Raw genomic sequence first — 22,932 nt, forward strand, 5'->3', positions numbered from 1 at the left:
ACATTTGCCACAGTATCTCTATTGACTTTTCTTCGTGTAATATTGAGGCTCACAAAGGGGGAAAAAAGAAATTTTAAGAATATGAACAAAACTCATAAGTATAACCTTGTCAACCTTGCAATCTCTGACTTTATTATTAACCTTACAATCTCTGATCATTTGTTTTAAATAATTTATTAGCAATTAAAAAAACAGATGATAGACTAGGCAACAACAAAAGAATCGAATGAGAAAGACAACAAACTCCATGCAAATTTATACATACCATGTAGGGTCGGTCATGATATTCTTTCCATTGAAGCTATAGATTCTTGATTGATGGGTGAAGAAACCCTCTTTGCCATCAAAAATATCCATAAACGAGTTAAAGAGAATATCTCCCTGAAAATTAGAAAGCGAAAAGTAAAAATTCTGATTTTCTTCTGTTTGATCTTTTTAATTTTAATGAGAAGTTGGGCTCATGATCAAAAGAAATTTTCCTTTTATAAATCAAATTACATTATGTAAGAGTTTTTTTAGATCAGTAGAGATCTCTTGTGTGCGGGGTGTGGGTGACCCTAGGGTGCGTCAAAAAAAATGAAAGTCTGAAATGTTCCGCTCCCCAGGCGGCAATCGATGACGTTTGGTAAAAAAACATGTTTGCCAAAATTTGGGCCAATTTCAACCATTTTAAATGGTGCCAAAGGTTAATTTTGTGATGAAATTATGATATTTTGGTTTAGACCTCGATTTCATACAAAAAACTCGATTTTACGCTGAAATCGTGCGTTTACGAGAAAAATGCCAAAGAACTCGACTTGTAGAGGATGAAATTTTACACTAGGGGGACGTCTTTGTAACCGATAAAAATCAAATTGAACTAGAAAAACTCAACTCGGTATTTATTTTTTTGGTCCTCAGAATTTCCGAGGTCTTACAAAGTAGAGGTTTAAAAGACTAATTTTTCACGAAAATTAGTCGAAAGAGGGTATAAATGAACTGTAGGCAAGTGTTGAGGATGCAAATGTCATCAGAACTTCCTCAGTTTCAAAAAAAGTTCCAACAATTTTGCACAATCCTCCAAAAAGTGTACGGCTCGAGAAGCAGGATCGTGCTATAATAGTAAGGGGAAAGTGCGGTTTGACCGGGAAAAATTGCGTAACAAACTTTCCCTATGTAATCGTCATCAGTAGGTCCCCCTGAACAACTTCCTAAAAGTTAAAAATGGCCCGACCCCGGAACACCCCTCAAAAAAGTTAAAATTGAAAATGGCGTCCGTAATAAGAGGGTCCGGGAAATCGGTATTTTAAAATTCTCATTCTGTCTCATCATGTTAGGTATCATTTCCTATGTAATTTTGGTCGTAGATTTCATAAATGAATTCCGCAAGGCCCCTTCTGAGCTTACGTTTCTCTCGGTAGTCGTATGTTTCCTTTAATTTCCTTTATTAAATACGTTTATAACATCAAATTTAAGTTTCTTGGCCATAAATACATGAAAATAATGACACTTCACATTCCTTGTTCCTTCGGTGAATATTTAAAAAAATGCAACCTCCTGCCTTTCACATTTGGCCGCCATCTTTGATTTGGAGCGCCTTCTTTGGCCGGAGAACCTTGTGGAATTCCTTAATGAAATTTACGACCAAAATTACATAGGAAATGATACCTAACATGATGAGACAGAATGAGCATTTTAAAATACCGATTTCCCGGACCCTCTTAGTATGGACGCCATTTTCAATTTTAACTTTTTTGAGGGGTGTTCCGGGGTCGGGCCATTTTTAACTTTCAGGAAGTTGTTCAGGGGGACCTACTGATGACGATTACATAGGGAAAGTTTGTTACGCAATTTCTCCCGGTCAAACCGCACTTTCCCCTCACTATTATAGCACGATCCTGCTTCTCGAGCCGTACACTTTTTGGAGGATTGTGCAAAATTGTTGGAACTTTTTTTGAAACTGAGGAAGTTCTGATGACATTTGCATCCTCAACACTTGCCTACAGTTCATTTATACCCTCTTTCGACTAATTTTCGTGAAAAATTAGTCTTTTAAACCTCTACTTTGTAAGACCTCGGAAATTCTGAGGACCAAAAAAATAAATACCGAGTTGAGTTTTTCCAGTTCAATTTGATTTTTATCGGTTACAAAGACGTCCCTCTAGTGTAAAATTTCATCCTCTACAAGTCGAGTTCTTTGGCATTTTTCTCGTAAACGCACGATTTCAGCGTAAAATCGAGTTTTTTGTACGAAATCGAGGTCTAAACCAAAATATCATAATTTCATCACAAAATTAACCTTTGGCACCATTTAAAATGGTTGAAATTGGCCCAAATTTTGGCAAACATGTTTTTTTACCAAACGTCATCGATTGCCGCCTGGGGAGCGGAACATTTCAGACTTTCATTTTTTTTGACGCACCCTAGGGTGACCCTCTCGAACCACCTGTCAGCTGCTTGCGGTTGTCAGGGGGTGGGACTGGCCGCCCGTTCCTGGCACATGCGAGCAGTACCTAGTTGCCGGAACTCGGTTTTCTCCCCGCTTTTAAAGCAAAAAAAAAAAATCATTAGAGAAATTTTTTTTTTTCAAAATTGTAATTCAGGGATTCAGGGTAGGAGGAATTTTGGCATACAAAACGATAAAAAAATATTCAATTTACCCCGAGAATTACTTAAAAATTAAAAGTCTACAGTTAGCTTTTGAAGCCTTGATTTGAGTCCTCACCTTGAGATTTACCACAGGCAGCTCTCTATCTGAGAGTTTCACGATCGAGTCCAAGTTTTGGGTTCTTGATGACAAGAAGGCTCGGAAAGTTCCATGCAGTCCAGATCGTCTTGCTTGGCGGTAGCATGCAAAGTCTGCCCCTCGAATGCCTTGAACGTCTCCCGAGTGTGGTTCATTCAGAGCACCAAGTCGAAGCTGAAGAAAAATGGGAGAATAAATAAGATGAAAAATGTTAACATACAGTAAAATTATGGAAACCTCAATCCATAAGAAATCCACCTCCAGATTTTGAGAGTTTAGAAAAGAATGCGATAAAGAAGAGTTGAGAGAACCAAGAGAAGTTCATTATATTCCTTAACAACTTGGTAAATATTTGCATGAATTTGAGAAGTGATACCTCTATATCTTAAAATTTAAGATCACGTTTCACATTTCTCACTCTACAATAAAATGCTATATTTGTGAGCCTTTGCTTTGTAATCATGGACTAAATTAGTTTGATAAGAGCTGCAAAAGGACAAATATTGAGGAAATTTATTTTTTCCTTTCTTCAGACGTAGACATTTTTAATAAAATTGCTCTAGTTCAAGTTGAATGTAAATTGTAAAATGGATACTCACCGTTCTTGGATGTCGCTGAAGAGGCAAGCAATGAAAATCAATGAATTTAAGAATTAGAGGAACCAAAATTTGGAATGTGATAAGAATATTATTCAAAATGAAAAATCATTTTCATTTCATCAACATATGAGAAAAAAATACTTTGACAGCTGTTTAAATACATGGTCTGTCCGGAAAGTATCAGGACTTTTCAGATTTTGAGAAATCGATTTTACCTATGACATTGTGGCTTTAATTTCCTTTGAAGTACTCTCCGTAAGACACAATGCACTTGTTCCAGCGATTTTTGAGCTTTTCAAAACAGCCCAAAAAGCACTCCTTTGGGATGTCCTTCAGCGCTCTTGTCGTATTCTCTTTGATGTCATTGATGGAGTCAAATCGAGTCCCTTTCATTGGAGATTTCAGCTTTGGGAACAGCCAGAAGTCGCAAGGAGCTAAGTCTGGACTGTATGGAGGATGTGGAACCAGAAGAATACCGTGCTTTGCCAAAAACTGTTTCGCAAGATAGGAGGAATGAGCCGGAGCGTTGCCATGTTGGAGCATCCAGTCACCGCTCCACCCGAGTTTTTCAGTTAAAATTTCCGCGACGACGGTCTTTGGGATATTTAGCTGCTCTTCCAGTTCCCGCACGGTTAACCGACTGTCTTGGGCAATAGCTTCCCGAAATTTTTCTACGTTATTGGGAGCATTCGTCGACGAAGATCTCCCGGACCGCGGATCACTAGCGACTGTTTCACGACTCGATTTAAAGCGATTATACCACTCATAAATATTGCTCTTGCTCATAGAATCAGTGCCGAAAGCTGTCCGAATCATTTTCATGGTCTCCTTGGCAGTTTTTTCTAAGATTGAAGCAAAATTTAATACAAATTCTCTGATCTTCACGCTCGGTCATTTCACGAAAAAAAAAACGCGACGATAGCACTTGACACACACACTTTGATCAGTTGATTGCAATCGACTGATTAAAGGTGTGGAAGCCCGATTGTGTGGCTGTATTGGAGAGGACATGAGCAAAATCCAACCCAAGTTTCAGCTCATTATCTGCATTACATTCCGAGATAATCAAAAAGTCCTGATACTTTCCGGACAGACCACATATTACATAAGCCACTAGGGAGGGGAAAGGGTCTAAGCTTGGTTTGGTGGTCAGGCCTACGCTTGCGGGAGCCTCCCACTTTGCAAAAAAAAAAAAAAAAAAACCTTTTTTTAATGAAAACAATTTTTTTAGGTTTTCTGCATTATCTTTGAACAAATTTTGGGGGTCAAGCTAGGCTTGCGTGATTTAAAAGGGGGGTAGAGGTTACCTTACAGGAGGTCAAAAGTTGGCTAAAATGCCTTGGAAACCTCTTGGCGGAGAATTGAATAATAAGAATGTTTACATCACATCATAGCTATTAGAGCTACTTTGTATGATACAAAGATTTTCATTACAAAGAAATAAATCAGATTTCCCTTTGAGACACTGCGGATATAATTTTTATGATGCAATAACAACACTTTTATCTCAAATTTGAAAGCTGCTTCACCCAATTTTTTTAATAAATTTACAGGATCGAAGTTGAGAAAACAATTCGACCAGAAAAATTTAAAAATAAATAAATAAATAAAAATACTCTTAGTGTAATTTAAAAATAGAATGTAAAGTATTCTCACTAAAAATCAGGGACAAGAAAGTGAGCAAGAATAAGATAGGCTGTAAGAAGCTGAGAGAAGCTAAAAAATATGTGAAGTAGAGAAACAGCGGAGGATAAGATAGATAATGAATAGGAATACATACACTATGGCTTTCTTTTGGTAATGGGTCATTGTTAATCAAATTTGATGACTCCAAAGGAAGACGAGGAGCTGCTGTTGGTGGTGGCGAAGATGGGACTTGAGGAATCGGGGCTTCTGTTGGCTCTAAAATTAAATTGCTCAACTGAAAAAAAAAAAAATAATCATAACAAGATTAACGATATTGAAGTTAGATATCAACGAAAAGTTGATTTTGAGTTATTCACACTTTTCTTTCCGACAACTTCCGCTGCAGAACCTAGACAGCTGTTGGACATTATTTGTATTATATAGGTACCCTAGTGTTGGCAGCACTAAGCCCAATACGTGACATGTCGTTATTGTTAAAAAAAAAAAACCGCAACTAATTCAATTTTTTATTTTTTAGCACTTGGCCCATTTTTGATGGAAAGTGCGTCCTGTTATCAAAATCAATGGGTCAGTTGCCCTGGTCAGAGAATCGTATTATGATGCGCAATCTTGCAGATTAGCTCAAAATAATAAGATCTTTCCAAACCGCAACTTTCTACGTTCAATATTAACCGAGATATCGCCCTTTGAATAATCGGGTTTTTGACATCATCCACCGCGGTAGTGACACCCGTCTTGCTTCCACCTTGCCTTCATCGGTCAGTGAAGCATTGGTTACTCAACGTGGAACTTGGATAAAGACAAGGTGGAAGGAACCAAGGGTGTCACTACCGCGGTGGATGATATAAAAAGCCCGACTTTTCAATGGGCGATATCTCGGTTAATATTGAACGTAGAAAGTTGCAGTTTGGACAGGTCCTATCATTTTTAGCTAATCAACACGAACTAAGCATCAAAACACAATTCTGTGACCAGGACAATTGACCCATTGGAAACAGCAAAACTTGTTTTTCTGCCACCAAGTTGGTTTAAAAATTAATATAGCATTGGCAGTAGGAGTCATACGTACATCACAAAGTTGAAATATGAAAAATAATTTTGATGGTGAGTTTTAAATGTAACACACCTAGATTAGTACATAGTAAAGATTTGCCACAATAATCACACAAATTCAGTGCCAGGATTTACCGTTTCCCCCAATTTTTTAAGATTTTCTCTTGAAAGACCTCAAAATAATGAGTTATACTTACAGCAATATACTGCCATCCCAATTTCACACGAACAAGCAGTGTTTGTTCTATGATAATATAAGCTATGGTCCCCAATGGTGCTGATGACTGAAATTAAATATAATGTCGATTAGATAATTGCAAAGTGGTAATTTAAGGTAAAGTTAGGCAATACTTAGAGTTCATTAATCTTCAACAGTCATTAATAACTCATTACTTGATGCACTATTTGAGTGGCAGTCTGCGAAAATGACCGGGATGCATTTTTGGCGATTTTGAATTATTTTAGAGTCATGACATTCATGACAAGTCTATCTATGAGCGTGCTGAGGGAGAACCAAGCTGTAGGCTATACTTTGCATTCGAGAGCTTGAAATTTGTTTTTTTTTAAAGTAAATGTATAGAAAACCTCTTAATGAGTGTCATGACACTAGTAACTTAAAATTGCCAAAAATTAATTGCAGTCATTTTAGCGAGCCACCATTCACTTTCCTCAGAATAAAATAATTCTGAAAGCCACTAAAAATTAAAAAGTTATAAACAACAATAAAATTCGTGTCTGGAATTATTTCGACTAGCTTTTAAAGATTTGAACGTAACGGCGTAGATAAAATTATGAGAGCTTAACTTTGTTCATACAGGGTTGATGCACAGGTTGGCAAATGAAATTTCCTGAAATTTTCCTGACGAATTTTGGTAAAATTTCCTGAAATTTGACAATTTGCAGGATAGTTTAAAAAACATAAAGTCCAGACTTGGACTCAAATTTGTCATTAAAAACGTCAAATACATTCTAGAAAGACAATTTAAAAATTTTTCCCCGTCACCTGTCATATTTCCTGACGTTTCCGTTTTCTCTGGCTGAGAAAATCCTGTTCATAGATCTTAGTGGACAACTTTAATCGTTTTAAAAATGGGAAACTGAGAAACTTAGGTTTACTTAAATTATTATTCAATAAAAAAATAAAAATACGTACATGAAGCAATTGGTCGAGCGTTTCAAATACAACTGCTCCAGAACCTACTCTACGCGAAGATTGAGAGGACTCAGCAGGTAGGCCAGGAGGTCCTGGGGGCCCGGGTGGTCCCTGAGGTCCTGGTGCACCTAACATAGAAGACATGATGTTAGAAAGGTGACAATGTGTGCATAAATAAGCGCTGAATTTTAAATTAATTTGAGTTTCACCATTAAAGACCCAGAAACAGATTTTATTTGTTTCTGCTTAAAATTATGTTAACCAATCATCTATCACCTGCCTTTGAGTGAAAGCTTTAAAAGCTAGTTCTTAGTACTGCATAAAGGATTCAGCATGTTTTCAAAAGTGATTATCCACAGGAAAAGAGACCTTAATCTCCAAAAAACATAGAGAGTTACTGATAGAAGAGCAAAGAGAAATGTTCTACAAACGTTTTGGGACAGAGAAAGCCCAAGAACATCAAACTAAACCAGTGTTAAGGCAGTTCTGATTCCAAAAGTGTGGTTTCGAGAAAAAGGCGATTATAAATGTGTGACCAAGTAGTCAATAAAACATCTGGGAAGACTATTACACTTACTCTCTGACTCCTCCCGCACTTCTTGCAAGGTTTTTCCTGACAAAGATCTTAATTCTTCCAAGCTGCTCATTCCTTTTAAAGTGACGCAGCATGAAAGGGCAAAGACATAAATAGAAAATTCTGAATGATTGTATTTAATTCTAGGATCAAACAGCACGCTTAAAAGAGAAAAAAACTTTCTTTCATTGACTTCAACAATTTTTGTGACTTCTTTATATTATTTTTTACTCAATTTCATGGATTAAAAACAAGGGATTTCAATCTGATCAATCTTCATCTTATGTGAATTAAAAGATCAACAATTAGATAACTCAAGCTGTACACAAAACAGTATACATTAATTCTACAAAGTTAAGAAATGTAGAATCAGACTTTACATTATTAAAATTTAAGGAAAAATCAGTATCTGAGAAATTTTTGGAAATAATTCTGAGAAAAATATTTTGAGAGAACGATTCTGAGAGGCAATGCTGAATGTACGATACAGCCACTTTCCAACTTTTTTACACGCACAAGTATCTCACTTAATGTAAACTTAACTGTTGCAAAAATTTTTGAGGTACAAAGGGTTCAGTGTTTAAGAAAATTACAGCAACCTAGGTAGGAGTAAGTCTTATCAAGTCTGATCGATATGATTCAGAGAGTATAAGTATTTCTCTGAATCAAAGAATTAAAAGAATCATCTATTCCTTAGACATCTGATAAAATTATGTTTTGTCAGAAAACGTGGGCTGATTCTTTACTGCTTCCTTAAAGTATGAAATAATTTGGACAGTTTCGTAAGGTTTCCTCTGTTTTCCAATAAAGTGATAATAGCTGTCATTTAGAGATGCATTCAACTGGATGACCCGACTAAGAGCTGAGCTAAGCAAATAAAAAAAAAAAAAAATAATGACCGAGTACAAAAAAACATTGATACAAAAATTTCAAAAAATAAAAATTACCAGGTTTGCCATAATGAGAATGAGGACTAGATTCTCCATAAATGGGCCTGCCCGACAATCCTGGCATTCCAGGTTCTCCTTTGGGTCCAGTTATTGAAAGTCCAGGCAATCCCTGAATTTAAAAGAAAACAGAATCAAGTAAGATATTGCAAAAATTAAAGTCTCTCATCTATGAAAGTTCCTTAAATGAATGTGAGTTTTGTACAGAAATAGACAGGAAGGTTTGAAGAGAGAGTTGCGCAGTTTTTCTGTTTTTCTGCAGGCACTAATTAGAATTATTTGAAACGGATATAAAATTTACACTTGAAAAAAAGATAATAAAAAAGTAGTCTGATTTTTTTGAAATTTCTCCGAAGTATTGGTGAACAGTATAAAGTACTGATAAACTCAAATTAATAGTGAAGTAATTTGATGCTGATAGACAAATCCATTGGCTGAAAAAAAATTTTGAGATCCAAGTCTTAATGACATTACATCTGCATGCAAAAAGTATTTATTTGGTTTAACTATCAGTGATGAAAAAATTTAAACACTGATGCAACAGACATTCAGAAAAATAATTTTAAAAGAAGAGACTTACCGGTAATCCAGGTGGACCTGGAGGTCCCTGTGTGCACGAACATTCTGCTACGTTACCGGGCTGACCAGGAAAGCCTACCTCTCCTGGTTCACCTTTGTCTCCTTTCATCTGCCAAGAAAATTTTTTAAAAAATAATAACAACTTCTAATCATTGATCAAATTCTAACTATTTTAAGACTCCCTTTTAAAGTGACTTCAGCTGACGTTACAATCAAAAGTATAGCTATAAATCTTCTATTGGCACAAAATGAACTAAACTGTACATGAATTTGTTTTCTAATACTCTCTTGTATTTGTATTATGTAATACCTAGTCAATCCTCGATCTAATGTTTTTAATCACAAACACAAATTGGAGATATTTACTCAATTTGACAAAAATCGCTCTAATGAAAAATTCGACACTAGTTACCAACGTTCCTTTTCTCACAAGTGGTCTTTTTTAATGAAAAGGCGTATAGCTGTGAGAGACAGTCACGCAGAAAACCATATTTACTTCACTTGGTTGGCCTAAATAGCAACAATGATGGAAAGAAGTCTGAGATCTATCTAATTTAATTGAATAACAAGAATCTTAAAATTATTTAATTTACCAAAGCTGAATCTCCTTTGTCTCCTTTGGGCCCAGGTGGCCCTCCAGGAAGCCCTGGTATCCCAGGTCGCCCCTGTGAACCCTGAAAAAGGAGGGATACAGATGAGTCGAAACAAATTAAGCAGCTTACCACTGCTACTAGAAAAATACTTGAATTAAGATTTTCACTGAATACTGCTGGATCATTTTGGGATAAAGGTCAATGTTGAGATGGTCTCATGCATGGCCTCCACTGAAATATCACCACCAAACCAGATAATTATAAAATATTACTACAGTTTGGGAGATCTAGTTTTATGACAGCAGAATGAGCAAATTGAGTTAAAGCTAAAGCATCTAAAAGTTTGTTGAACATCCTGACTTTGAGTGAACATCACAAGCAATCTCTTTTCTTAGAGAATCAATTGGATAATAGTTAGCGGTTGTTCACTTTCTGTGTGCACACAACTGCGCTTACTAAGTCCAACAGTGATTGAGACGTGACCGAGGGCAGCAGGGCTGCTGTACATCGATATTTGTAAAATGATCTAGGTACTTCATGTGACAGTGAAAACTCGTAAGTAAACAACTTCAAACTTATCTGCTGCGAGTTTTAACTGACATTATTTTATGAGAGGTATTTTGAGAGAAAACATGTTGAATAAGTAACATCAGATTGTTTCATCAAAAACAAATTTCAGCAAGCCTTTAATTCTTCAAAAATACGAATGAGAAAATAGAAAAAGATCATTTACCTTCTGCAATTTTCCGAAGGTAAGGCACAAAAAAAAAATACAGTGACATTATTTACTCAGTAATAAAGGCAACAACTGTAACTATGTGGTTTTGATAGATTAATAAATTAATGTGAGTTAAGAAACATATTATTGTTCATTTGGTAATTTTCCTTTTTCAATATTTTTATTCATAGGATAAGGCTGCAAAAATACTCAATTCTGCAAACTACAGGTGGCAGCAGACGTGAGGTGTATTTAGGCCCATGAGGCAATTTTGGGGAAAGATGACCTTTTTTCCTACTTTTTACAATTTAAGGCAAGAGAGGGAGCTGATTGTACGTTTTTCCAAGAAATTAGACACTCTTACAATAGGAACGTACAAAAAAATGGGCCTCAGACAAAAGTGCTGTATTGCGAGAAATATTTGGAACTTAAGAACTTTTCGCAACCTTGAATCAAGGGAAAGATTCAAACAATTTTTTTTTTGAGTACACAAAAGTTCCTGAGAATATATGTCACCCTTGTTCACACAGGTAACTTAACAAAAAGCTGGAGGCTACTTTCGAACAGAAAAACAGAATTCCATCCTTGTGTTCAATGTTAGAGAATGAGATATTTTGAATTTCCAGTAATCTAAGTGTGCATACTCACCGGTCTACCCGGCAATCCGAATTCTCCCGGTGGACCAGGAGGGCCTTGGGGTCCAGGTGGGCCCTGTTTCCCTCTTCTACCACGCTTGCCCATGTCTCCCTTTTCTCCTTTGACAGTAACAATTTCTCCATCAGGACTCACAACGGTGACTGGTCCAGCAGGTCCTGGTGTTCCTGGTACTCCTGGCAACCCTGGTGGACCTTCCAATCCGAGATCGCCCTTTGCTCCCTAGTGAATGACAGTTAAAAAAAAAATCAAAGAAACAGAATAATTAATTGACATCAAAATTTAAAGGCTGTTTCAAGATAACTGAGACTGGTGCTAGAAAACTGATCTTGGTTGCATTCGAAAGAACTTTAACTTTATTGGCTTTTAAAAATGTTGTTTTCCTCCAACGTTTTTAGCATGGATTAACTTAATAGTCTCAGTGGGGGCTGGATAGGTTACTGGTACAAATATAGTGGATACTCAACAATTACAAAAAAGGTAAAATTAAAATAAACGAGGAAAAAATTACAAACAAAGGAAATGTGACAGTCTTGGTGGATGACAAAGTACCGGAGTGCATTTTACAAAAAATTTAAAAAAAATTAGAGAGGCTTCTTATCCTGTGCATTATAATTCTGTCTGAAATTCCCATCTCTTAACATTCACAAGTTTTTCTACATTAATTTAATACATAGTATTAGTAGTTATTACTACTAAAGCACAAGGTTTTTCCCTAATTCTCTGTAAGTTTCTCTTTACAGAAAATTCCAACTTTTCTCAGCTTCCCAGCTGAATAGAGTGTAACACTAATACTGTTGAAAGAACCAGGAAACACTCCAAAGGATTGTTATGTTTCCATTATGTATGTTCAAACTTGACTTATAATATTGCACTACATTGATATTAAAAAAAGAAGTAGTGAACATACCGGTGTGCCAGGCATGCCAGGTAAACCTGGTTCACCAGGCTCTCCTTTATCACCGTGGTCACCCTTGTCACCTTTTTCACCGGCATAAATCATTTCTCTGCCTGAAATAGTCAAAACAGAATTAGCAACAAAACATGGTTCTCAGAATAATCTTTATTGCAAAAAATTAAAAGAGGTAGAAGGTGTACATCCCTATTTTATAACACAGGCAATATACAATTTTAGGGAAGTTTAAAGAAATGATAAATTAGTAGGTTACTAGGCATGTCTGAATTGTTAGGCCCTAAAAATGTGTCAATAAATTAATCATAGTGCCTGTATTCAGTAACGTTTAACATGAAACACCTCTGTCGCGAAATAGTTGCTTGAAGCGCTGTAGCACTCCGCGGCGCGGCGGGCAACCAGCGTGTCACGCGCGTAGGCGCCTACAAACCTAACTGGGATACTTCACGCATTGCGCAATGCGTGATGTATCCTGTTAGGTTTGAAGGCGCCAGAGCTCGTTCCGCGCTGCAAACATGCTTGTGTTAGGCTCTAATATTTAAACTCGCGGAGTCAGCGTTTTTCAACTCATGGAATGGAAATGTTTGCACGCTGTGCATGGATTATTCTCATTTAAATTGATGGAAAAAAAAAATATGTATTAAAGGAAAATTTAATGTGTATTTTGTAAATCCAAGGTAGTTCCCTTTCAACTTTAATGATTTCCGAAGCACTTTGATTTTTTCTTTTATATTCTGTGCTTTTACTGTGCTGCAGCGAGGTGTAAGCGCAACCAAACGCTCAAAATTGGATGTATATGACTCTAAAATATCGATATACAAATGGGTTGAAACCAAAGATTGCGTACTTCTTGGTTTTTTCCCCTCTTTTATTCATTATTGTTTACATTTCTTTCAACATAACTGCGGCTCATTGAGATTATTATCGATGCTATTGCTTGAAAAAGGCTTTACAAATAATTGCTACGTTTCAAAAATGTTTATATTTTTAAAAGGAAGTAATATTTTCATTTAAAAAAAGGGAAATATAAGGTATACTTCATATCGAAAATTTTAAGGATGGAAATAAAACTAGATATTCACCGATGGCAATTTGAAAAGATGAATTGTGAGAAGAAAGTAACATTCAATTTAAAAATTGAATTACCATAACAACACCTCCTTCGCTCTCAATTTTCTTATTTTGATATTGTCAATATAATTTTATGTACCGACTGAAATATGATGCTTGGACCAAGTCATACTGTTAATTATTTCATGCGAGGACGTAAATTACTAGACATAACAGTGCGCAGACAAAAATCGTTGATGGAATTTCCTGAAACCTTTAGAGGGTGCTTTTTTATCATTTTTTAACAAGCTCTTTTAGGTAATTGGTGTTGAGATAAAATGGAAATTTTCTTGAAAATGTCAGCTTTGAAAGACGAGCACTGCAGAGGTGTGCTCTAGCATCTGATACCTACAATTAGATTTTTTTTTAATTCATCCTCTTTCTCTCTCTCACTGGGCGAAAAGAAAGTTTCGGGCACTGACGTTTTTGGACATTTTAACTTGAAATCATTTAAATTTTTGACTTGGTGCTTAAATTTGACCTAGCACCTAAATTTTCACGATATTGATATTTATACCATTTACATTATTTTTCTTTTTTTCATAATTTAAATATTGAGTTTTATTTGTTGCCCTAAAGTTGGTAGTTACAAGAGCTAAATTTTCAATTGGAAAAATAAATGTGTACTTTTTGCTGTTTACTTTAAACTAATTTTTAATTAAATATAAAAGAAAATAAAATAAATAAAATAAATACTTATAAGCATGGATAAGTAAATTTAAGACACAATAAATCTTACCGATTTGGGGAGACGCAATAGTTTCATCATCTGAGCCAAATCTTGGTATTGCTGGACCTGGTGGACCTGGAGGTCCCGGCAAACCTGTGTCTCCTTTAATACAGACAATATGAGACGTCAGTTGATTGAATGGACATAACAGAACATTTTTCTTGGGGCAAAGGAATTAGGATGGTTTCAAAAAGTCATTTCATAGCAATCATTGCAGTTATCAGATTCGATTTCTTACAGTAAATCTAAAGATTCATTTAATTTTTGCTATGTAAGTTTCACTTTCAGACTACCTTCAGAATACACTCTAATTATTATTATTATTAATAGAAATCAGATCTACACGATATAATTGACAAATATTGTTGTATTTATGCAATTTTACCCATGATAATTAAAAATACTTATGCCTTCCAGACTTCCTGTCATGTGATTCGTTTTCCAAAAATGGGATTTTGGAAAGTAAGCATGTTGGGCAGAGCTTTGATTCACACTTTGTTTAGGAGCCAATCATGAACTGGTTTCATAATTGGGAATAGTGATATGTCCTGTGCTGGGGCAAACAATGGACAACATAAGGGTTCCAGAGATAATTAAAATAGCTAACCTTTTTCTCCTTTTTCTGCTGGACGGCCATTTTCTCCTGGGGTACCAGGGACGCCATCAATTCCTGGTACTCCTGGTTCCCCTTTGAACCCCTGTTTTCCAGCTGCACCTGGATGTCCCTGGAATTCCAGAAGATATCATTCACGAGTACGATACTACAAGAGACTGATGAATAGTGGCCATTAAAAAATGTGCTGTTGCACAATTTAGTCAACCCTCTTTTCAAGTTTCACGGAATTGCTGAACTCAATAAGTACCAACATTGTTTCTGCAGATTCAACAGACCTAATATTACCCTTCAAAAGATGGTGAATGGCATCTTCTATGATGATTTCCAATCAATGGATTCCCCTGACATTTTCCTGACACATTTTGGGGGAAATTTCCTGATAACATTGCAGATGAGCCAGATGATAAAAAAGACAAAATTTAAAATATTTATCACTCAAAAATTAGTGTTCTAAACTTCAAACTGATTCTAGAAAGCAAATAAAGAAGACTTTAACAATTATTTCCTGATACTCTCATTATTCTCCCTGACATTTCCAGGTTTTCCTTGGCTTAAAAATTCGCTGACATTCCCTGGGGTCATTCCATGTCAAATCAGACCAAAAATTGGCACTTTTTGACCTGACCCCCTCAGAATTGCATGAAATTTGGCACACTCTTTCTGTTCACTGAGCTGAGTTGAAAAACGTAAATTTTAATTTTTTTGGGAGCCCCGTTCAACTTTTATTGAGCTTCCAAAATTCGGGCAAATTGACAGATGTAGCACCTTTAAGAGGCTGTAACTTCAGAACGGTTGATCCGAGCCGAGCCGTTGTGGTATCAATGAAAAGCCCCTTGAGTGCACTTTTTATCCATGTATAACACAATTTGACATAACTTCAAATTTTTTTGTTAAAAAATTGTAAAGTCGAAAATTGAAATATCTCAAAAAGGGGTAAATTAAATCGCACGAAATTTTGACTGAAGGTCGGTCATACCGCGAGGAATCCGGATGCAAAAATTCAGAGTGGAGACTTGATGGAGTCAAAAGTTATGAGCAAAAAACGTTCGTTTTTCGCGGTGCGAAAGCTCGGCTGTTGACGCAAGCGGCTCCCAGCCGCGGCGTTCCTGGAACTCGTTCGCCCGGGTCGGGAAGTCCGCCACAGCATATACGCGGCGCTCGCCGGCTGCCCGGAATATTCTCGGAACGCCGCGGCTGGGAGCCGCTTGCGTCAACAGCCGAGCTTTCGCACCGCGAAAAACGAACGTTTTTTGCTCATAACTATTGACTCCATCAAGTCTCCACTCTGAATTTTTGCATCCGGATTCCTCGCGGTACGACCGACCTTCAGTCAAAATTTCGTGCGATTTAATTTACCCCTTTTTGAGATATTTCAATTTTCGACTTTACAATTTTTTAACAAAAAAATTTGAAGTTATGTCAAATTGTGTTATACATGGATAAAAAGTGCATTCAAGGGGCTTTTCATTGATACCACAACGGCTCGGCTCGGATCAACCGTTCTGAAGTTACAGCCTCTTAAAGGTGCTACATCTGTCAATTTGCCCGAACTTTGGAAGCTCAATAAAAGTTGAACGGGGCTCCCAAAAAAATTAAAATTTACGTTTTTCAACTCAGCTCAGTAAACAGAAAGAGTGTGCCAAATTTCATGCAATTCTGAAGGGGTCAGGTCAAGTCACTGGTCTGATTTGGCGTGGAATGACCCCCTGGTATTCTCTAACTGTGTCATCCCTATACTCCATTGAAACTTAACTTATGAACTTGCCATTTTGATCCTATTATTTTTGCTCTATTTCTATGATTTCACCTTAAAATCACACCTCTAAAAGATGCGTCACTGATAGCTGAACAGCGAGGGAAATATGTCAAGCTTACAAACCTTATCACCTTTAGCTCCTTTAGCACCTGATTCACCTCTAGCCCCCTTGGCGCCTGCAGTTCCACGATCTCCTTTCTGCCCGGGCGCTCCATCAATACCTGGCTCTCCTTTAGGACCAGGACTTCCTGGTCTTCCAAGAGTTGCGTCTAGACTTGAGCCGAGTCCTATCATTCCAGACTCCTGAAATTTAATTTCATCTAAGTTCAAAGAATTCACTTATGATTGAAATTTCAAGATCTTACTCCGTTGGCACAATCTTGTAACTGATTGGAACTTAAAAGTAAAAAAGTATCAGTGCTTTGGTATGACAGAGGCTAAATTCTCTCGACAATTCCATTTCCTCTTTTTGAAATGAAACTCTAAGTAAGGGTAAGTGCTCTGTGGACAGTGCACTTTTGCTTGGCACAGTACGAGAGATTTTTATGATGATAGGAAAAAATTATATTTTCGCAAGATTAGGCTAGTTTTGTATGGGACTGCTCTTTAATAAATTATTTTAAAGTTTTGATTGAAAAAGAAAAATTAGGTTTTTTTTTTTTTTCAGAGATCGCATTGCACCATTTAAGATGCTTTTTCAATCTAAGTTCATTGAATCTAGTTTTTACCTTGTAAATTGGTCTTGGTTTCCAACTCGGCTGAAGTTGCAGCAGAAAAAAAAGAAAGAAAATGTATGAATTTAAATGAAAGACATATTTTTGAGACAAAGCTGATCCATGAGGCAATTTTGAAAATATCAGATTGACAGACATTCTGCTGGTCTCAATTTTTTAAAAAATACAACAAAAAATATTTTAGAGAAATAACAGATTAAGGAATTCTAAAAGATCTTGCTCAATTAACTAATAGAAAATGCTCCTAATTATGATTAAAAGTAAGTGAAATTTGAGTTGCTCATGTATTATTATTCATCGCTTTCTTAAAATCATTACATTTTCAGCATTAATTGAGAGCAGATTTGAGACACCTCAAATAAAATGTACAAATAAAAGTGACCTTATTTTAAGGTAATAATAGAATATCAAAGAATTAACAATGAAGATGAAAAGCTTACGTCATGGATAGATACTTCATACGGTCCTGGAGGACCTGGTGGCCCGGGCGCGCCTGGCAAACCTGGCGCCCCATCAACGCCTGGTTCTCCTAAAAAATGAAAAATTATTTAATAGAACATCTTGAGATGTGTTTTATTTAAAAAAATAATCAGCCCTACGGTAAACTAAAGGATCCAAAAGGTTAATGGGATTTTTCGAAAAAACGCGAGAGAAAATTCTACGATCAAAACAGACTAGTTACTGTGACCTTTTGCTGCTAGAAATAACATAGCGCGAATAACTTGCAATAATTCCGATGCCTTTTTTTAGAGGAGGAGAGTGAGAAAACTAATTATGCTAGCCCACAGAGACTATCAATGGTGACTTATTTCTTCATGCAGTATGCACCAGCCCAAGAGGTGATGTCTGGAATGGGTGAAAACAATTTAACAGTTAAATGAGAGGAATACTTGGACGAATTAAAGCAGAGTCAACCTAACTGCATTTGATGTTGCCGACTTTTCTCATTTCTTTTTTTTAAACGAAAAGCTAAACTACTACACCTTTGATTTTCCTGTACATTCAATCCAGATTATGGCGAATATCTTCCAAAATTTCAAGTTTCAATGTTACTTACAATTAGTTACCTGTTAAAAAAATAAAAAATCAAAGAAAATTAGGAAATGTTAGGCTGGCACCCATTAAATCCGACCAGTTCTTCAAATTAGGAACTAAAAATGATACCTTTAGATCCTTGGATCCCTTCTGGACCTTGAGCCCCCACATCTCCACGATCACCTTTTTCGCCAGGAAGACCGGTTGCTCCTTGCTCTCCAGGAGGTCCTGGTAATCCCTACAATAACACACACAAAGAAATGAATAATTATGTTTGAAAATTCAAGTGGGCAAGAATCCTACATCTAAGTGTACTTTTCTTGCTAAGCAATGGAAACTATCGCAGCATAACTCTCGGCGTTTGTCTTGAATCAGTGTCTTTCAGAGAGTAAACTGGAGTAATTAGACACCCACATGTCCACCTATTTGTGCGAAAGAAATCTATTTGCATGGATAGACACCATGGGAGATATATTTCTTGTACCTAAAATTGTTATCTAAAATTGTAAATTCTTCTAAATTTTTCTGAATTTTCTAAATTTCCTTCACGCTTTTCATTCATATTTGTAAACCTTTTTTTTTTTATTATTATTATTGCCTAAATTATCATCTAAATTAGTTTTTTCATCGTTTCTTTCTGTTAAATTTTTGCAGTTGGAGTCTGTGATTATAGTTACGTTATTTTGTTAGTGTTGTTTTTCCTTGGTTGCACCACCCGCCATGAGTTCTTACTTAAAGGGTGGTGGGATGTATTTATTTTTTGTGAAATCTTGTTAAATTTGGCTGTGTTATTCATGTAGACGTACTTGAAGTGAGATAATCATATTTGTAAGGGACTACTTCCATTCAATCTGCGTGTAGGTATAAAGGAGCAGAGATTGATATCAGACTCATAGACTACAAAATTGAAATAAACACTGCTCAGAAAGCTATTCCTCCTAAGTTGAACACGGCAACTCAGTGGAGTTCATCATGACTCTGATTTTGATTTTCCTAGCGCTCATTTCCCCACAGACTATGTAAGCCCAGCGCTCTGCCATGATAGCGAAGAGAGCCGCAACTGAATTTCTATGTGAGCTATAGTTAGCACATGCTTCTATGTGTCTCGAGGCTCATTTCAGAATGCACATACGGCTCTCTTCGCTACCACAGCAGCGCTATTCTACCATCCTGTTATTTACAGTATTTAAACAGTTTTTTAATGTTTTTTTCTTCTTTGAAATTAAGTAACAACTCTTAACACTGAATAGTTTGCAATATAGAAATACAAACCGGTGTCCCCGGAGGTCCAGCTTTGCCATCTATTCCAGGGATTCCTGGAGGACCTGGCAGGAGTTTTGGTATGTTGTTCGAACCGAAAAGAGTTGTCAAGTTGCAGGCACATGTTCCAGGAGGCCCTGGTGGCCCGACTAGTCCACGTCTACCGTCAAATTCTTTATTGGCAGGAAGGAGCTACAAGCAAAAGGGAACACAGTAAGTAAGATGGACCTCAAAAAAACTATTTAACTGATGATGTTAGTCGGTCAGTTATTGGTGATAGGTCAAAATGTCCAAAAAAAAATGTCCAACAAGCAAGAATGTCCATATTGTAAAAATGTCCAAGTATCTTAAATGTCCAATACTGGTTTTTTGGCCAAAGACAAAAATGCCCAAAAGTCCATTCCCTTTGCAAAAAAATTAGAAGGTGGCGACATTGTCGGCTTGAATACTAAATAAATTCGAATCCATGGAGACGACGGGGAAGATTTGAGAATCTTTTTTTCTTGAACTAACCTCTGTTGTGAAACTTTTTGGCTTTTGTAAAATTTTCGTTTGTTAAAAAATGCGGTAAAACCAATTACAGGGGCAAAATTTTACAATTTGTGATTTTTTTATGATTCTAAACTAAACTAATTGGTGAAAACTAAAAAAATTGGTGATTTTATTGTGATTTTTGTGATGGCGAACCCAAGGCTATTGAAAAGCCGAAAAAATAAACCTGTTCTTATTCATGATGACTTTCTGTATCAACTTCACTCAGCAAACAAAGTGAACTCTGTAATTTACTGGAGGTGCCATAACAGGGGTAGCTGTGACGCTCGATGCTCGACAACAGGAAATTTGGAAAATATTCAAATAAAAACCAGCGGGAGCCATAAGCATACACATGCGCCTGACGTTGCCAGTGTTGCTGTGAGAACGTTCTTGTCTCAGCTAAAAGAATATGCAACAAATGCACCAAACGAAGGAGCAAGTAACATAGTGAGGGATCACGTTGCTACAATAGACAATGAAGAGATTTTAGCAATGATGCCCGAGAGAAATGATCTCCGTCGAACAGTCAATCGAGTTCAAAATAAAACCCGGCCTCCATTGCCAAAGAGAATCAATGACATCGAAATCCCGCGGAGGTATCGACGGACAAAAACTGGTCAGAGATTTTTAATGCATGATTCTGGTGCAGATGACCCTAACAGAATTCTAATCTTCACAACGGTCGCAAACATGCAAAAGCTAGCAGCCAGTATCATAATGTTTAGCGACGGAACTTTCAAAATAGTTATGGACTTATGCAAATTTCAGGTATGGTTGTGTTTTATTTGTAACATACTTATTTAATCAAATTTGGGGATAGAAATAAGTAATAATAGAAGTAATGGGCAATGCAATGAATCGGTACAGAAACTTACATTACTAACACTAAGAAAGTCGTGGTTCCATGGTTAAAATAATTTAAAAAAACGATCATCAAACTTTTGAAGGCTTAAAAATCTTGATAGAATTATTAACAGGAAAGGAAATAAGATGAATTAACTCCGAATCGGAGCCCGATACAAAAAATAAAGAAGAAAGACAGGAGACACGTGGGAATGTTTTTGTTTACTTTTGCAGGAGCCCACGAAGCGCTGCGAGGCGGACGCCACCGTAAACTCTAATTTCGCGAGTTTTGAAAATTAGCCGCGAAATTCAATTTGACGCTCTTGCCCGTAAGTGTGCGCTTCCGGTTAAGTTGCTGTGAAATGTTAATAATCCTCCGAAGATATTCATCCTGAGTTTGAAGTAGAGAAATAAAATTCATAACAGCAGTGATTGTAATGAGATACTTCGTTAAGGATGTGAAAATTGAATTTTTCGTCATTTTTGAGCATTTTCGCCCCATTTCCGGTTTGATAGAAGCCCCTGAAACGATCGATGAGTGTATGAAAATGTTGATGATTTGATTTTACACATTTTAAGGTTGAACTGAGAGAGAAATATTGAAATTTAGAGTTTCCATTTTCGGAGTACTTTGATTGGAATGTTAAGAATCATCTCTATTCGTCATTATGGAGCATTTTTGGCCCATTTCCGGTTTGCTATGAGGCCCTCAATATGTTGATGAGTACATAATAGTGTTGACCATTCGATTATAAACACCATAAATTTGAACTGCTGGAATGAAAACAGCGATGGTTGAAGCCTCTATTTTTAAGATACTTTGATAAGTTAGTATATGTAAAAAATTGTCTTTCCCCGTCATTTTTGAGAATTGTTGGTCAATTTTAAGTTGAGTATCTTGAAATGTTGATGATTCGATTTTATATATTTTGAGGTTGACCAGGAAAAGAAATATCGATATTTGAGGTCTCTGTTTTCGAGATACTTCAATAAAAATGTAAAAAATCGTCGTTTCCCACGATCTTTAATTACTGTATACAGTCATATACAGGGTGTTTCAGACCACCCGTACCAGGCCTTTTTCTCGGTTCGTATAGGTCGTACGAAGTCGGAGACCGCGGGGTTGAATAGGGAATTGACCCCAAGGAATCCGAATTTCGTGGTCCCGAAACCCCCCCACCCCCCTTGGGGGGTAAAGGGGGGGTCACGATGCTAAAAGTCACGGTTCCCGACCGAATTGCGGATAGATCGCATCAGAATTGAAAAGCACGGAAAATTTCACGTGGAATTGACCCCTTAAAATCCAAAATCGGACCATCCAAGGCCCAAATTTAATCCCCTAAAGAGGGGGACAGTACCCCCCTCCATAATTTCTCTTTGGTCTCAAAATTGACGTAAATTCTCCAGAAAAAGACGGTTACCCAGGTAATCGACCTCGAGAAATCCAAATTTCATGGTCCCGAAGCTCCTCTAGCTCCCCTTGGGAGTTAAACGGGGGGGCCCAATTTTAAAAATCGGGGCTCCTTTCCGAATCGCAAATTGATTGCATCCAAATTGAGGAGCAGAACACATTTACATCTTAAGTGACTCCTAAGAGTTCTAATTGACCCCCCTGAACGGCAGAAAGTAACCCCTGAGGAAGGGGGCCTCGCCCCCGCCAAAAATTTCTTAGGATTCCTCTTTGGTCGCAAAATTGACGTCGATTCTCCAGAAAAAGATGGTTTCTCATGTAATCGACCCCGAGGAGCTCAGGGAACATGAAATTTAGAGTCCTCGGGGTCGATTACATGAGAAACCATCTTTTTCTGGAGAATCGACGTCAATTTTGCGACCAAAGAGGAATCTTAAGAAATTTTTGGCGGGGGCGAGGCCCCCTTCCTCAGGGGTTACTTTCTGCCGTTCAGGGGGGTCAATTAGAACTCTTAGGAGTCACTTAAGATGTAAATGTGTTCTGCTCCTCAATTTGGATGCAATCAATTTGCGATTCGGAAAGGAGCCCCGATTTTTAAAATTGGGCCCCCCCGTTTAACTCCCAAGGGGAGCTAGAGGAGCTTCGGGACCATGAAATTTGGATTTCTCGAGGTCGATTACCTGGGTAACCGTCTTTTTCTGGAGAATTTACGTCAATTTTGAGACCAAAGAGAAATTATGGAGGGGGG

At 37.0% G+C, this 22,932-nt stretch overlaps 1 protein-coding gene across 13 annotated transcripts in view; it reads right to left on the minus strand.

Annotated features, from left to right (window-relative positions):
• Mp (collagen XV/XVIII-type protein multiplexin) overlaps positions 1–22,932 on the minus strand; it is a 240,236-nt gene that overhangs the window by 6,086 nt on the left and 211,218 nt on the right. For 10 of the 13 annotated variants that reach the window (XM_072306170.1, XM_019050525.2, XM_072306167.1 and 7 more), the window contains 19 exons: positions 19,409–19,588; positions 18,266–18,374; positions 17,542–17,630; positions 17,096–17,125; positions 16,491–16,670; positions 14,603–14,720; positions 14,005–14,097; positions 12,153–12,253; positions 11,237–11,464; positions 9,871–9,951; positions 9,279–9,386; positions 8,699–8,810; positions 7,755–7,826; positions 7,178–7,305; positions 6,222–6,308; positions 5,105–5,245; positions 3,325–3,339; positions 2,705–2,899; positions 266–381 (listed from right to left, as the gene is read on the minus strand). In XM_072306170.1, the coding sequence (XP_072162271.1) occupies positions 266–381; positions 2,705–2,899; positions 3,325–3,339; positions 5,105–5,245; positions 6,222–6,308; positions 7,178–7,305; positions 7,755–7,826; positions 8,699–8,810; positions 9,279–9,386; positions 9,871–9,951; positions 11,237–11,464; positions 12,153–12,253; positions 14,005–14,097; positions 14,603–14,720; positions 16,491–16,670; positions 17,096–17,125; positions 17,542–17,630; positions 18,266–18,374; positions 19,409–19,588 (2,183 nt within the window). The remainder of the gene's footprint in view (positions 1–265; positions 382–2,704; positions 2,900–3,324; positions 3,340–5,104; positions 5,246–6,221; positions 6,309–7,177; positions 7,306–7,754; positions 7,827–8,698; positions 8,811–9,278; positions 9,387–9,870; positions 9,952–11,236; positions 11,465–12,152; positions 12,254–14,004; positions 14,098–14,602; positions 14,721–16,490; positions 16,671–17,095; positions 17,126–17,541; positions 17,631–18,265; positions 18,375–19,408; positions 19,589–22,932) is intronic. The other 3 variants (XM_072306168.1, XM_072306169.1, XM_072306166.1) reach the window with 3 other exon arrangements.

This window comes from Bemisia tabaci, chromosome 1 (genome assembly GCF_918797505.1).
Source record: "Bemisia tabaci chromosome 1, PGI_BMITA_v3".
Lineage (NCBI taxonomy): Eukaryota > Metazoa > Arthropoda > Insecta > Hemiptera > Aleyrodidae > Bemisia > Bemisia tabaci.